The sequence below is a fragment of the Canis lupus genome, chromosome 19 (assembly GCF_003254725.2).
Source record: "Canis lupus dingo isolate Sandy chromosome 19, ASM325472v2, whole genome shotgun sequence".
In the NCBI taxonomy this organism is placed as follows: domain Eukaryota; kingdom Metazoa; phylum Chordata; class Mammalia; order Carnivora; family Canidae; genus Canis; species Canis lupus.
In genome coordinates, this window is record NC_064261.1 from 51,320,661 (window position 1) to 51,338,004 (window position 17,344).

The window sequence follows — 17,344 nt, forward strand, 5'->3', positions numbered from 1 at the left end:
AAGTGGTGGAGACAATGAAAATTACTAGAATCAGGATGTATTTTTAATAGGAACTTTTGTTTAACCTTAGTTTAAAAATATTTCTTGCTGTGATAGTAATACAGTCTGTTGAACATTTTTTTTTTTTTTTGAGTTACTCAAAATTTTTTACCTTTGAAGTTTCGGGTGTGTAATTGCAGAGGATAATTAAAACCTGTGACACAAATGGTTTTTCTGTCATTTGCATATTTTCCTGTATCCTGGTACTGGTTGACAAACACCTCTGTTAATTTAGCAAACAAGGGATCAGTTTTCTTTTAATTGATATGTTAAATTCTAGTTTGGGAATATATGTATATTTAATCTTTAAAGAAAATTCTGCGTAATAAAATTATAAACATCTAAGATGATAACAGGATGAGCACAAGTATTAAGAGACATCATTGGCAATGTTTTCTATAGTTCTATGCTGAAGAATCTATAATTCTTAAATCACCTTGCAGTTATTAAATAAAGTAAATTTTAAATAGCATTATGCATTGAATTAACATTATTAAAACGACTTATGTTGCCTACTTTACATTTTCCAGGAACATCATTTACAGCGAGCTATTTCAGCACAGCAAGTGTTTAGAGAAAAAAAAGAGAGCATGGTCATTCCAGTTCCTGAGGCAGAGAGCAACGTCAACTATTACAATCGCTTGTACAAAGGAGAGTTTAAACAGCCAAAACAGTTCATTCATATTCAGCGTAAGTTTGTTGATTCATTGTTTTCTGTTTGTAATTTAAATTTATCAATCAGTGAAAATCCTTTCTCTCTTTTATGCCCAAAGAGATTTTAATTTTTCAGTGCATATACACTGATTCATAGAAATGTAAAACATTATGGAATAAAATCTCTCTGTGCTTAACATCTGAACTTGGAAATCATTTTGAGTGTTAGTTGCATTTGGAACATTTGATCTTTATGTAGTATAGAATTTTGTGTAGCACTTATATTTTATTATTATACATCTAAAAGTTGGTGGATTACTGTACTCAAATTTAAGATTTATTTTTAAAGGCCTAGAGGCTATTATGATGCTGATTCGGGTGAATCTTCAGAAATTTTTTAGAATTAGATTCTACCCCTCTACATCTAATTTTTATAAAATTCTATTTCTGCCTCCTTGATACTCTCTTATTTTTCTCCCTATTACTATTTGAATAGTAACCATCTCTTGCCTTAAAACTGTTTCACAAATGTCTTATTTTATTTACTACTCTTCTATTGCCTTTCCTTACCCTCTTCTAATGTATCTTCTCCACAAAGTCCACTGGCACCAGAGTGGTCTTCCTGAACTGTCAATCTGATCTAATTATTCTTTGGCTTAAAATCATGCTCTTCTTTACAGTCTAGGAGAGAAGCTTTCAAAGGATGGGTCAGACAGATGCTCATGTTTTGGTATCTTGTCTGATTGTGTAAGAAAAAGCCTTGGGTAACTTAGTTAAAATTGAGATTCCAGGGCTCTGGTTTAGGTCTGCCTTTCTGAGGTATGTGGCCTGACAATAAGTATTTTTAAAAAGTTCCCCATGTAATTATGAAACCTTTCTAGATTTAAGACTGACTTTTCTATCAGTTCTAAGATGCACGTTTTTTATTGATCGTCTTTGGAATAAGATTGCATATTAAATTGCTGTTGTCCTGAATTCAGGTCTATTTTATCTAAAGAAAACTTATTTTTGCTAAGCACCTAGGGATACTTCCAACAGGAGACCACTTTAAAGTGTTTGTTGTTTACTTGTTTTTAGTCTGTACTGGTAGCTTTAGACCTACCTAGAGTTGAAGTTCTCAGGGGGAGATTTCCCCCTCCACCTTTCACATACAGTTGAGAAATGAAGTTCCCTACTGTTCTTTCTGCATAGTTGGTTTATTTCTTATCTTAAGCTGAGTTGTTACCACTTAGTAGTGTATCTTTATGCAGGAATATTCTATTAAACTTAATAGACTCCAGCAGAAGTGTTTTTTTTTTCTTTCTTAGAGTACATATAAAGTCATGATGCACCTTGTAACTGATGACAGTTTAGATTTGACAGAATTCATAACAGCCAAAATCTCTAGTCTGAACACAAGACCCTTTGTGATTTTTTTTTTCCTGTCTACTCCATTAACCTCATTTCCAGTTGTTCTTCCCCTCACTCTCTTTAGTATAGAAACTAAGGTAAATTACTCACATTTGCCTGGTTGTTTCACGTTTCACACTTCCTTGCATGTGCTATTCAAGTCCTCTTTCCTGTCCTGTAACTCATTTAAGACCTAAAACTCCCCTAAGAAGCTTATCCTGACCTTGTTCATTTGACCTCTGATTTTTACTTATCTTGTTTTCGTTGTATATACCTCTATTAGAGGACTCACCGTACTTTATTAACCGTTCGTTCTCTTTCTCCTTTTAAACTATGAGCTCCTGGGGCAGAGACTTCTGTTTTATTTTCTCTTTGTGTCTTTAGATGAAAGCTCATGGCTTATAGACGCACAATAAATGGCATGTGTGTTGACTGAATTGTTTTTAAATGACTTTTAAAAGGCTCTTAGATATCAGAACCATTTTCCAGAGATTCTTTGAATTTTGAGAGAAATACGATGCAGAAATTATTTATGTGTTGTTTTTTTTTCCCTCTGTGTTCTTTGACTTTGAGCCCTTTATCTTCCTGAATTTGCTTTGTCTTTGTATCGGGAAGGAGATAGCTGTTCGCAATAGGAATTTTAAGGATTTTTCAAGCCAAAGTGTCTGTCGTTGTTGTCTTTGTATTTTTAGTAACAGTGTAGCTAGACATCAGGAGCATATGTAAAAACCACTCTAGAAAACCAAGAAGGAAGAAATTGGGTGTAACCCACCTGGGTCAGACCCATTAGATACAAAAAACATTAATCTTATGTTGGCTTTTAAATTTAATTTCATTGTGTAACTGTGGAAGATAGAATAAAAATAACATTTTAACTTTCATTTTTTTCTTTTAGTCAAAGTAGCTATTCTACATACTATACACAGTATTCTGTACATACAAGTATTGTTTTTTCTATGTACATTTTAAGTTTCTCAGATTTTACTATAGTCTGTGATTGTTGTTTTCAATGCCTATTAATTTTTTATCAAATTGATATTCCGCATTTCATTACCTGTGTGCCTATTACTGGCCTTAAACTTGTCTCTGCTAAAACTTAAATTCATGTTATCATAGAGATTTTTTTTCAAGGAAGAGCTTTTTTTTAAAAAAGTTTATTTATATTTAGTAATCTCTATACCCAATGTGGAATTTAAATTCACAAACCTGTATTCAAAGGTCACATGCTCTTCTGACTGAGCTAGCTAGGCACCCCTCAAGGCAAGTCTTTTAAATATTTTGTGACATAACTTCTTTCTTGAGTCCTTAAGTATAAGAATTCCAGAAAATATTGCTCTGGCTTTTTCCTTTTGTTCTTTACATAATAGATTTCAAAGTATCCCTATTTGCCTGGCTAGAAAAAGACGTAGAATTGCCACAGTAGGGTGGACTAGTACAGGTCCATCACATTGTTTGCCTGGGCTTTGGCAGAAGCTTCTTTATTGGTCTACACTGCTGCTAATGTGATTATTGTCCATTTAGAGTTGTTCAAAGCTTCTCTGTTGTCTATCGGATAAAATTTTAGTGTTGTACTTTAAGGCCCTTCTTTGTGCCTATCCAGCCTTGGTTCTCTGTGGGTTCTTCCACTAGGACCACCAACCTTACTGAGTCTGTTGGAAGTAATGGTCTGTTTCCTTCTCTAGATGGTAGGATCCTCAGCAGCACAGTTTCACCTCATTCACCATGCAGTCCTAGAATACAGCCTCAATACAATTTTTTTTTCCAATTCCTCTAAGCCTTCGCACTTTCAGCTATGAAATAATGAGCTCCTTGCAGCACTCTGACTTATGCCATATTTTCTCATACCTTCACGCTTTCACATACCTCTTTACTTCTGTCCTCTCTTGTTAGCATATAACTTGTTCTCTGTCTCATCTCCAGGATTACATATAACAGCCTTCTCAAAGCAAAATTCTTGGCACTGTTTACCTCAAGCCCCCCCATGTCACGTGCACACTGTCATTGTGGCATTAACCACCTTTGGTTGTGATTGTCTGCCCTTTGTTGTCTCACTAGGCTATAGCAGTCATTGAGAGTAGGGACATATTTTTCCTTTTAATTTCACTGCCCAGTCGTACCTAGCATGTGGGTGTATGCAGTTTAATATTTGCTGAATAAATAAATGAGTGAATCATTGGGTGATTGAAGATAAAAGTATACACACTATGACATTTTTGAGATACTGATCTTGTAGGAATTAAAATAACAGAATTGTACACAGAATCAAAAGTAACAAAATTGATATGTACAGTGAAAATGAGGAGCTTTGTGGATCCAAGTTGGAAATGAAAAGTGAGCTTTTTATTTACAACATTGTCATTTTAGGACAAAACTCATATATGCCAGGAGTTGGGAGTAGAGTGATTCCAGTCTTGGTATGGATGAGGCACCATTGTTTCTTCCCATCTCTTTCAGTACTAGTTCTCCATAGTGGCCTGTGCTGGTAGTCTGAGGAACTTCTTTAAATCTGAAACATTGGGGTATTCTTTTCAAGTTGGAAGCATCTTGGAGGCATAGAGTTTTTGATGACGTAAGATACTCCAAAGTGTTCCTCATTTGGCTAATTCTCCACACTGGTCAGTTGGATGACACCTGTATAAGATGCTGCCTCCATTTTTACTTACTGTTAAAACAAGTTTACTTTGGGTACCTCAACCCAGATGTTATAATTCCTTCATTCCTCTTGGAATTTAAGAACTTCATCAAATTCAGAACCCAAATTTTTCTCCTTGAGGATATGACTTTGATTACATTGTAGTAAGTTCCTTATTTTGACCTTCCATTACCCCTTTTATTTAATATAATATTATAGGGCAGCCCCGGTGGCGCAGCGGTTTAGCGCCGCCTGCAGCCCGGGGTGTGATCCTGGAGACCCGAGATCAAGTCCCGCATCGGGCTTCCTGTGTGGAGCCTGCTTCTCCCTCTGCCTGTGTCTCTGCCTCTCTCTTCGCTCTCTCTGAATGAATAAATAAATAAATCTTTAAAAAAATTTATAATATTACACAGTTGACATTAATTATCTCAGAATTTTAGAACATGAAGGAACTTGAGATACTGTTTCAATATTGTTTTCGAAGTGTTCTGAAGTTAATTTGTATCTAGTTTTGAATTCCCCTAAATGGTTCTTGAAACTAGGACTCCTTATCTTTTTTTTGAAAGGTCTCTTCCTCTTCTCACTGCATTACACACCTACAAACACAGATCAGCAGACCATCTCACCCTGCTTCTTGGCTGAAAGAAAGGAGAGTTTAGGAGGACAGATAGGTAGGAAGTAGCCTCCTTGTTATCTGCCAGGCAGGGAGAGGAACTTACTGAAAGGAGGTTGACTGCTGTTTGTATCGGCAACAAAGATAATAAAGCCTTGGGAAAGTGCCGATCTTTGCCTCTATAATACTGTAACATGTCAGTACGCGTGAGGGTGGCTTCCTCAGTCTGATAAAGCTGACCATTGTCAAATCAACATTGGGAAAAGAAGAAACTTATTCAACGTAAAGTGGACCAATATATTCCACTGGGTTTTCAGCAGGAGTGAGATAGATGCTGGCCTAATATCTAACTTAAGTCTCACTATCCTTGCAATGGCCGTTGCTATTCTCATTAACGAAAATGATGATAATTGACCCTTTACACTGGTGGGACAGACATGTTTTGATTGGCAAGCATTGGAAAAGATCCCAAATGAAGAGTATTGCTTTGTTTATACAGTAAAACTCCTTGGTTTGAAAAAGAATGCATTCTAAGAACATCACTTTTTGTAAAAATGTTATTGGGTGTATATTAATAGGTGAATTGAGCATGTGATGAAATGAATCACACATTTACGAAAATAAATATTAGAAAAAAACAGTGCCATGAATACAGAAATAGAGTGTATCAGATTTGTGGAGAACACATTCCAGGTGAAGCTAGATTCCACACTGGGATGATTTGAAGGCATGATAACAGGGATAGTGAGCCAGGCTAGACCCTGACGGCAACTCACGTTCAGATCAGCTGGCTCTAAGGATCTTCCTCACTTCTCAGGATTATGCTGAGCCTCCTATTCTTGGGTAAAGCTGTTAGTGTGGGTGTGAAGGCTGAAATGGTAGAGCAGTACCTGGGTAGCTATGAATACAGGAAAGAGGAGGAAATCCAAAAGTCAGAAAGTGTTAAAGTAATACCAGGTGTTTGGGGGGAAAAGCAAAATAATCATTTGGTGGTCTGACTAGAGAGATGAAAAAGAAGTCGGAGTACAAAGAGAGTGCCTTTTGGGCCTTTATGTATTTATTTATTCCCACTATTAAAAAATTGGAGTTACTGAGTAAAATACATCATAGAGTAAAGAGCATGGTTAAAGAAATTGAGAAGAAAACAAAGACACTACAGTAAGAGGTTAAGTCTGATGTGTAATAGTACATATTTTAGGCATGATGCAATTAATAGACAAAAGCAGAAAAGTAAGATTGGCTTTAAGGTGCATATTTCAGTACAGGTTTCCTGGCACTGAAGTGTTTAGAACTCTCCTGTGGGGCCACACAAAGAAGATACTGTGATGTAACCCAGCACACCTGGTTTTGTTAATAGGGGTTACCAGAAACAGGCTTTCAGCATATTCACCTAGCAGCTAGTATCTCCATGGAAGATTCTTCAGTGACACCGCACTGCCCTGAGAGTTGGCACCTTTTAGCATTTTGTATGTCTTCCTATCTACCTTAAAAGACTAAATTTCCTTCCCATCTTACTCCGTAATACAATTTAATGGGCTGTCTACCCTACCTATAAAAATATTTTTTACATGCATATTTCCTGACAGTTTTAATTGAAGACTAAACTTTTCTTTCCACAGTTACGGGTAAAAGGCATAGTAAAATAGCATTTACTGATTGCCATGCCCAGGTCCTGTTCGTGTTTTACATGTATAAAGTCAGTTATGCCTTAAAGGAATCTTACAAGGCAGCCAGTGTTCTTACTCCCCTTTTAAAGAAATATTTCATAAAGAGTCAAAGTAATGCAGCTAGCAAGTGGAAGAGTCAGAATTTGAACCAGGCCCTCTAGCTCTAGAGTGTGCCTGTTTAACTCTGGTATAGTTTTTCAGTCATAGCTTATCATTCTAAGATGCAAATACTGATACACATTAAACAAATACATTTCTGTTCAAATGTGGCTGATGATAGAATCAACAATGGGAGTAAAGAATTCCTTTTTTCATTTGTTTTGTGTGTGTGTGATGGATAAATTGCAGGATGGAGGATGGTTGTTGTCAATAGAAAAGGAAATCCTGGATGTTAAAGGCAGATACAAACACTTGTTATGACACTTTGCTGGTTTGGCCTGTCAGGGTTGATTGATGAATGGAAGAGCACTGTGCATGGGGATGAAGGAGATGCCAGGAAGAGAGAAAAGCTTGAAGAAAAGGGAACCATGAGAGTAATCTAAACAAGTATAAAAGCACATTTTTCAGTTTTGCTTAGGGTAGTGAGGAACTCTGAAGACAGTCCTGCAACTTTCATGGAAGGAGGTCCAAGTTGGGAAAGCACAGTGTGGCAGTTAGTGATTTTAATCTCCCAACTAAATGTTACAGTGGGCAAAGTTTGTTTTGGGTAGAATGGATTGGACTTCATAGGACCTTGATCAAGTAGGTTTTATTGTTTCTGTTTAAGAAAAAAAATCAGGAAAAAAAAATCAGTAAATAGTACTTCTCATGGTTTTTCAGAAAAGGCTAAAATGGGAAATAGAAGTTATGTAAAAGATGAAAAAATAAAAGCCTCCATGATGGTGTTTTTTAAATAATCCAAGATAGTATTTTAGTGATTAAAATAATTTTTTCTCACATTCTTTGATAGTTAATAATCAGAGTTATAGAACCCCCTTCTCCCCGTGAAGGTTAAGTAAAGCCTTCCTTTTCCCTCTAAATTGGACCTTGTTCGAAAATACTTGATTCTCATCATTGGCTTAAGCATCTCCTTTGTGGGGCACTAGAGTGGCTCAGTCACTTAAACATCCATTCTTCTTTTAGGCAATAGAGATAGGATCTCTCTCTTGGGTCATGGGATCAAGCCCCGCACCTGGCTCAGCACTCTTCTTACACTCTAATTAGTGCCCCTCATTACACTTTAATTAACAAGGAGTTTTAGACCCAGATTATTTGTGGATTTGTTATTAGTAAAATAACAGAGATCATGACCAAAGCCCAAGTCAGACGATTCATCAGCCAAATCACCCAGGCTCTCTGTTCTGTGACTTAATTATTATTTTATACTATTAGGTATTAATAGCATGTATATTTTTGCACATATGTAGTTGTAGAATTAGTTTATACTAGTTAAGCGAAGATACTGACTGCACCCAGATATCTAAGTGAGGCTTTTGCCCCCATTCCATGTTACTGAATGATTTGATTCATTGAGAGTGAATGAGAAAGATAGGAGGTCTGAACAGAAAGTAGGGAAGAATCTCAGGTAGTACATGGAGATCACTGACCCAGAATATTTTTTAAAACACAAAATTGTTTTCACAAAGTAATAGATTTTATTTATTTTATTTTATTTTTTTATTTATTTATGATAGAGAGAGAGAGAGGCAGAGACACAGGCAGAGGAAGAAGCAGGCTCCATGCAGGGAGCCCGACGTGGGATTCGATCCCGGGTCTCCAGGATCGGGCCCTGGGCCAAAGGCAGGCGCCAAACCGCTGCGCCACCCAGGGATCCCAGATTTTATTTTATTTTTTATTTTTATTTTTTTTTCCAGATTTTATTTTTAATAGGTAATGCATTCAGATGATTTCAAAATAAAAAGTATGAAAAAAAAACAAAATAAAAAGTATGTAAAAAACAGGTTCCAGTCGCCCTTCCCTTATTTTTTTTTTTTTTTAAGATTTTATTTATTAATGAGAGACACAGAGAGAAAGAGAGGCAGAGACAAAGGCAGAGGGAGAAGCAGGCTCCATGCAGGGAGCCCGATGTGGGAATTGATCCCAGGTCTCCAGGATCACGGCCTGGGGTGAAAGCAGGCGCTAAACCGCTGAGCCACCCAGGCTGCCCTCACCCTTCCCTTATAAGAAACCACTTTTATTAGGCTATGTGTTCTTTTAGGGTTTTGTTATGCAAATAAAGCCACATAGGAATTTATATTTTTATATCCCCTCTTACACAAAATTTAATATACTATATATACTTTTTGACACTTTGACTTTTTTTCTTTTCCTTTTCTTTATTAAGAGTATAGTCGGGAAATTATCCCCTCCCATAACAGCATGTAGAACATGTTCTCATTTCTTTTTTACTGTTGCATAATAGTCCTTTGTGTTTGGATGTGCCAGATTATTATCCAATTTCCTATAGAAGGGAACTTGGATTGTTTCCAGTCTTTATTACGAATAGTATCTAAGTGAATAACTTGAATATACAGAATTTCATAAAGGTGCGATTGTATCTATTTCTTACAGAAATTGCCAAATTGCTCTCTATAGGAGTTATACCACTTTGCACTTCCACTAGCAATGTGTGATAGTACTTACTTCCTCATAGCCTTATCAAAAGACTGCTTTTGGATTTTAAAATTTTACATTCTAATAGGTGGGAGATGATATACCTTAGTGTATTATTCTTTTAAATAAATCTTTTATTTTGGAAAAACTTAAGATTTATAGAAAAGTTGCAAGGGTAGTAGAGCGTTCCTTTATACCTCACTACTGGTTTCAATTTTCTCTAATATTACCATCACACATTACTGTGTCAGACCTAAGAAACCAATATTGGGACATAGTTATTGACCAAAACCCAGACTTTAATTTCTCTTGGTATAGTTTTAATGTATTCCTTATGAATGTGGTTAAGTCTTTTTCTTACTTTTTTAGGAGCCGTTAGCATTTTTATCTCCTGAATTGTTAGTCCTTTGCCCAGTTACCTATTGAGTTGTTAGAAAACAAGAGAGGAAGAGTCTGAAGGAGGAGAGAGATGACTAAGAAAAAACATAATTAGAGGGAGAATAAAAGGATCATTATCTTTATATACTTGACTTTTTAATTTTAAATCACCATTACATCCTTTAGGTTTTGTCTAATATCATTAGGCTGTAGACCCACTCTAAAGATGAAAATTTCCCTGAAAGATTCAAAGAATCCGCTTACCCATTCTAATGGTTTGTGGTTCCCATGGTTGTCATCTTTGCTACTAATTTTGGCCAGTAATACTTGTTATTTATATAAAATGTGAATTCTTCAGAGTGGGAGAGGGATGTAGTTATTAGTTGACTAGCCAGCCAAAGGCTTAAAATAATCCTTATTACATTATAAATCTGGAGTGGATTTTTTTTTTTTTTTTTTGTCAGAGAGATTTGGATCAGAAGTCATCTTGGATTCTTCTGTACTTCACTTTATTTGTACACTGGGTAGGGAATATAAGTAAGGTCTCTGGCTGAGTCTTAAATAGTTGTTGGAAATCTTGGAGAATGAAAGTCAAGAGTCCTGGCTAGGGGCCCCTGGGTGGCTCAGATCATTAGGTGTCCCACTCTTGGTTTTGGCTCAGGTCTTGATCTCTGAGTTCTGAGATCGAGCGCCCACATTGGGCTCCATGCTTAGCAAGGGTCTGCTACTCTTTCTGTTCCTCTCCCTGTGCCCCTCCCCCCACCCTTGCACGGGTGCTCTCTCTGTATAAAATAGATAATCTTGGGGGAATAAAAGAGTCCTGGCTATATCTACATTCGTGGTCTCTTGGTACACAATTGAGAAATGCTAGGCTTGGAGGCTCTCAGAACCTTGGAGAGCTCCAAGCAGAGGCAGAGATGTTGCTTTTGAACTTTGAGATACACTAAGTTGTCATTATCTATCTTTGAAAGTTATTTGAACCCTGAGGACCTTAAAAATTTAAAAATTGTAAAAATTCAGCATATTTCAAATTAGGCATAAATAAAGTTTGTTATCTTTAAGAGCAATGATTTAGGTTTAGATCAGAGGTTTTCAAAATGTTGCTTCTCATCACTTGAGAACTTGTTAAAAATGCAAATTAATAAGCCCTTCTCTAGATAGACTTGGTGAGATACTGGTGGTCTAGCTAAGTAATCTGTGATTTAAGAAGTCATCCAGAAGATTCTGGTGAATGCTAAAGTTTGAGAAATACTGATTTAGATGCTTTGATGATACTCATATAAAAGAGAGCCTTCAGAGCCTTTCTCGGATCCCTGGACTTCTTTTGGATTAAGAAGTATATTTGGGATTCTAGGAAAATGTTTTATTTAAACTGCTTCCTAGTACATAAGTCTACCACCTAGTCAGAGTTCACTTCAGTGTGTACTAGGTCCATCTAACTGAGATTTAGATGATACAGTAGCATTGCTGATCTAAGACTTGTAATAAAACTATTCAACTCTACTTAAAAATATATATATACATTTTACATATGTGCATACAACTTCCATGGATATATAGTTCTGAATCCTTATTCTGCTAGTTGAAGTCTATCCAGACTCACTATTGGTAATTTATGTTTCTTTGTAGTTAAGCATATTCCATTTCTGTGCTCTTGCTCCTTTGTCTGGAGTACCTTTGCATATACTTCTTGATGCTATATGGCATTGATATCTATTCTGATTTAGAAGGGAGCCTATCATATATGTGTACTTGAGATACAGTCATTAGTGTTTGTTACTGGATTCATTGGATTAATAAAAGTAATTTTGGAAAGTTGTATAAGAAAGGAAATGCACAGTTGGAAGAAGATATAACACCAGTGAGTTTGTAAATAAATGGCATTCTTAAAAAGTGCTGTTGTTAATACATTGAAAGGAAGACCCTTTACAAACAAGGTGTACTTGTACCTCAGTCTTAACTTTGTTGTCTGAATTAAAGGGATTGGATATTGGCAAACAGTTTCCAGAAGTTAAACACTTGGGAAACTTGAAGATGTATGAAAGTAGGGGCTTAGTTAATAAAGATGAAGTTTGCTTCTTCTTACAGTAAAAAAAAAAAAATCACCATTGATAATTCATAGGTAAATGTTGGAAATGTTGTCTTGAAATAACTTTTAAGTAAAAAACTCTTAGAGTTTGTTCTTTTTAATATTTCACATTTGTTTTTTAATAAATCCTTGAGTGCCTAATACATCCGTTTCACAACTGCTTGTTTTATGTGCATTGTCTTTGTTTATTAAATATAATTTATAAACTTAAACATTTAAGTCCAAAGTAGAACAAAAACAATCTTTTGATATGCCTATATTTTTGCTCCCTTTGAAATTCAAAGAATTTTTCATTACTGTTGCTATGATTAGAAGGATTTAATAGTGTCTGTGTGTTGTAATGGGATAAATTCTGAGCCCTATGAATCAAAACCCTAAAACCTGTGTTCAACTCACCAAGTTCTTAACCTCTCAGTTTTCTGATCTGTAAGATAAGGTGTTTCCGACTCTAAATTATGTAACTTTTAAAAATTTGCATTAATGTAAATTAACTGGTATGTCTGATCTTCAACTTACTTTTTTGTTTTGTATTGTTTTTTAATATAGCTCCAGCAGAGGGAGAAAATGATGACAGGGAAAAGGAGAGAGGAAGAGTTGAAAGAGGGAGAAAATTCAAAATAGATTTCATGAATAAGAAAAAACTTTCTAAAAATGAAAATTATCCAGATTTTACTTTATGACAGTGAGATTTTTACTTTATTAAAATATTGTTTATGGGTGCCTGGGTGGCTCAGTTGGTTAAGTGTCTGTCTTTGGCTCAGGTCATGATCCTAGGGTCCTGGGATTAAGCCCCGTACCAGGCTCCCTGCTCAGCAGAGTCTGCTTCTCCCTCTCCCCCTGCTGTGTGCACTTGTGTGCGCTCTCTCTCTCTCTGTCAAATAAATAAATCTTTAAAAAAATATTGCTTGAGTAACCATAATTTTCCCCCACACCTGGCATTTTTCCACCAACATGAGGAAAAGGAATTATGTGATTAATTGAACAGCTGAGTTCTGGTCTGTGACCACCCTTAGGAACTGTTAATTTTTAAGGCTTTTATCTCTATTTACAAGAAAAGAGTAACTACTGTATAATTTGGGTTATGCTAATTGGAGTCTGGATCTGCCAGCATATCTCTGTTTATTCTAGTTTTCCACTTGACAGGTTGCACATAAATTAAAAGAAAAATTAAGACTCAGGAAACACTGTATCTGGGCATCCATATTCTTCTTTTCTATAGAATTATTAGTACCTGGCAAATTATAGACCCTCGAATATATATTCAGTTCAGAGAAAAATCAGCTTCTACAGAAAGGACTGAAAGGACAGTAATAAATATTGTCTCTCTCCTCACTGCCTTTAGTGTTTACAGCCTCTTGAATTTATTTTCTTTGATTCCTGTCCAGAAGACAAGTAACATTAGGTTAAAAATGTTCCATATTAGAAATGGAATAATTTTGATGATAAAAAAACTTTTAATCTGGAATTGCCATTCTTATTTATACTGTTTTAAATCTGAGTTTTGCTTACTGGTTGCTCCTACATCAAACTATATAAAGTTTGCCTACAGTTTGCTGCTATATCAAATGTGTGTGGATGGGTGAATTTTTAGGCAAAAAAAATTTTTTTTTTTTAAATTTCGAAGTAAATGAAGTATAAGAGGTGTGAGAGAAGAACGTATATTGATGGGTTATGGATTTAAGGTAGGAAGCAGCTGTCAAGCAATACATTTGTCTGCCCCTTCAGTGGAAGTCTTCAAGCTGGGTTTGACAGCCTTTCACACACTTTTTAATAATCACATTAACTGTTCTTTGGTTTTTTTGTTAGATTTGTTTCCTTAATAGACTACTTTCTTTTTCTTTTTTTTTTTTTTTTTAAGGTTTTATTTATTCATGAGAGATAGAGAGGAGAGAGAGAGGCAGAGAAGCAGGCTCCATGCTGGGAGCCTGACGTGTGAGACTCGATCCCGGGACCCCAGGATCACACCCTGAGCCGAAGGTGGCGCTAAACTGCTGAGCCACCTGGGGTGTCCACCCCCCCCCCTTTTTAAAGATTTTATTTATTCATGAGAGCTACACAGAGAGAGAATAGACTACTTTATTATATGAACTAAGATGAGAGGGAAGAGGTCTTCCTTAGGTGGAACTCCAAAATTACTGCTCTCCACAAAATAGCTATCAGCTTTAGCCAGTTGGCCGCTTTGGCCATACCCTAACATGATGGCTTCAAGAAGCTGCTTCTGCTTTAAAGAAGGAACTTCTTCAGAAATTTTTATTATTAATATTTTTTGAAAAAATTTTTTTTACTGGTATTGTGTAAAATTTCTTCTTCCTCGGGAGTTAACATCACCCCTATGGTCAGGGACAGTGTAAGTGAGGATTGTGCCATTGCCAGGTATTATGGGCTGTTGGTGAGCACAGTGGTTTCTCTTGGGTCTTGGTGCAGACCAGTTTATTACTTACATGCATTGTAGACCACATAGATGACCTTAGTTAGCTCATTGTTTTTGAAAGATGCTCGTTACTGTATGCTGGGTAGAAAGAAGAAATGCAAAGCCCCACTGTTATAAACTGCTATCCTGTCTTTCTATAAGTTTTTGAAAGTGAGGATGTGTACATAGGTGACCAATATATAGGGCTTCTTTGGTAAATCTTTATATTAGTGATATTTTCTGAACAAACATGCCCAAATATGGTAGAGTACATTCCTGTTCCTTTAATCCAGACTGCTTTGTTCAGTCTGTTAGCAGTATACACATCTGGTGTTTTTATCTCCTTCATGGTGCATTTTTATTTATTTATTTTTATTTTTTTCAGATCTCTTGGTATGTGAGGTGCATGTTTTACAGACATGTTTGGGAATACTGATAGTGTATTCTCTGGTCAACTCTTTTTGATAGCAGAATGGCTTTTTTTTCCCCTCTCTCTCTGTACCTCTTTCTTTGCTAGAGCCATACTACACAGGAGCTGGTAGAAAAAGAACAAGAGGGATCATTGACAGACTTGTTTTTAAGGGGTTAGCTCCTTTGGAAGGGTCATTGAATCCTTTTCATCACTCCCATATGGTATCCAGCAGTGGTGGAAGTCCCTTCCACAGAACTAACATTCAGAAATAGGTACCTAAATTTACTTCTTTACTGCCAGTAACTAAAAGAAAGAAGGGTGACATGGAGCCAAACTGCTCGCCTGAATCAGAAAAAGCTTAAACTGGATATGATCAAGTAATTCAAAGGCTACAGGGTCACACTTTGTTAAAAGATAAACAGCGCTTGAGCCCAATGACCAGGCACAGTGTGTTTGTGAGGAAAACCATGGTTCTTTTCCTCATAAAGTTCTTTTCCTATCCAAGAGAGTTTTTGCAGTAACAGTCCGTACTATCATCCTCAGAGCGAGAGGCTTTGAAGCTCCTAGGACAGGGGTAAATACCTTCACGTCCCGCCCCTCTGTCTCTACCTGATCCGTTAAATAAGCACTTAATAACAAATCGATGTGGTCCTAGACCAGGAATTTCGTGTGTTTTACAGGCATCTTTTGATTAACTCTACAGATGGTTCCTGTGATGCATGTAAGAGATAGGTATTATTTCTATACAGTACTAATTATCTCCATATTTTTGGCAGAATAACAAGGAATGCTAGTATGGAATTATGGAAAAAACTCTGGGTCCTTCTGGTGATGGGTGGTACTGATGGTCACACAGCATTGTGAAAAAATGCCGCTAGACTGTACACTTAAAAATGGTTAAGATGATAAATTCATGTTAGTGTATTTTACCATCTTAAAAAATAAAGTCAAACTTTGTTTTATAACCCCCACCCCAAAAGAAGAAACCCCTTTGGGTGCAACTTGGACATGAATAGTAACGGATAACTAAAGAATTACATAGATGAGTGCTTGTAAAATACTTTTATGTACATTTCATTTATTGATTGGTAAGATTCATAAATAATACCTCACTTATTTATAAAAAGAGTTGTGGCATAGAGAATTTGTATAATTTAGAATCTTATAAGAAAAATAGTATCAGGACATGTGATCTAGATAAAATTTTATCCTTGTTTTGTCCTCAGTAATACAGTTTTTAGTCTCTTACATTGTGTGTGTTTCTTTAATACCAGTTAGCTCAGCAATGATTACTCACACTGTGAATGATGTCAGTACTACTTGGAAGTTGTCCGGAATCTTTTTTTTTTTTTTCCTTGCCAAAAGGGACTGGAATAGTGAGGGAAGAATTAAAAATTTTCAAAAGGGAGGCACAAAGGCTTTAGTTTGGTTGTTGCACATGCAAGAGCCCTTTCAACTACATATTGAGGAAAATTAAAAATGAGTGCTTGCACCTAGGCTTTTGTTTTCCCAAGAGGGTTACATCCAGCCTTGCACAACTCTTAGCTAGTGGCAGGTTGCATTTACTTCTGGAGCCCCAGTGCAGAAGTCTGTTATAATCTGTGTTGTCTCAGTACCCACAGCCAGCAATTCCATTCTATTATGTTTGTGCATTTTTAGTATCCCTTGAGATAGTAGCCAGCCACTCTGAATGGCACATATACTAATATAACAGTTACAATTTGTTTGGTCTCTAATTAAGTTATGTAGATTTTTCTTGTAAGCCTGCTGTTTTTAGTATATAATTTTTACATATAAAAATATTTTTAGGAATTCATACCATGTTACAGTGGAAATGTCTATACTTTTTTTTTAAATGTTTTATTTATTTATGATTGTCATAGAGAGAGAGAGAGAGAGGGGCAGAGACACAGGCAGAGGGAGAAGCAGGCTCCATGCACTGGGAGCCCGGCGTGGGATTCGATCCCGGGTCTCCAGGATCGCGCCCTGGGCCAAAGGCAGGTGCCAAACCGCTGCGCCACCCAGGGATCCCTATACTTTTTCATAATATTAATAAATTATAGTGGTTCATTTTGAATATTAGTGAGTAGATCTTGCTGACTTTTTTAAGTTCATAAAAAGAAGCAGGTGACTTCAAAGACCTGGAAGTAAGTTTCTGGCCAAATTCAGACCTCAACTTAGCAGATCTAGACCATCCTTAAGGACGATTTCATTTTTAGACAACAGATTTCATGCTTTTGGTTCACATTCCTAAGAGTATTTCAGGGAGTATCTCCTGGTAGCTTACCATTATTGATTATTTTCTTAAAATGGGTGGTGAGCCTGAGAGATACTTACAAGAGAAGAAACTGTACTCCACAAAGAGTGAAATTTTGAAAACTACTCCCCTGATAAATCTTTGCTTATCTTGCATACTCCAGTGTTTCAGAAACAGTTAATTTTTGTTTACTAATCTAGATCATGGTTAGC

At 36.2% G+C, this 17,344-nt stretch overlaps 1 protein-coding gene across 1 annotated transcript in view; it reads left to right on the forward strand.

Moving 5' to 3' along the window:
• EPC2 (enhancer of polycomb homolog 2) overlaps window positions 1-17,344 on the forward strand; it is a 117,562-nt gene that overhangs the window by 49,615 nt on the left and 50,603 nt on the right. The window contains 1 exon segment of the mRNA XM_025431786.3: window positions 570-729. Coding sequence (XP_025287571.2) covers window positions 570-729 — 160 coding nt within the window.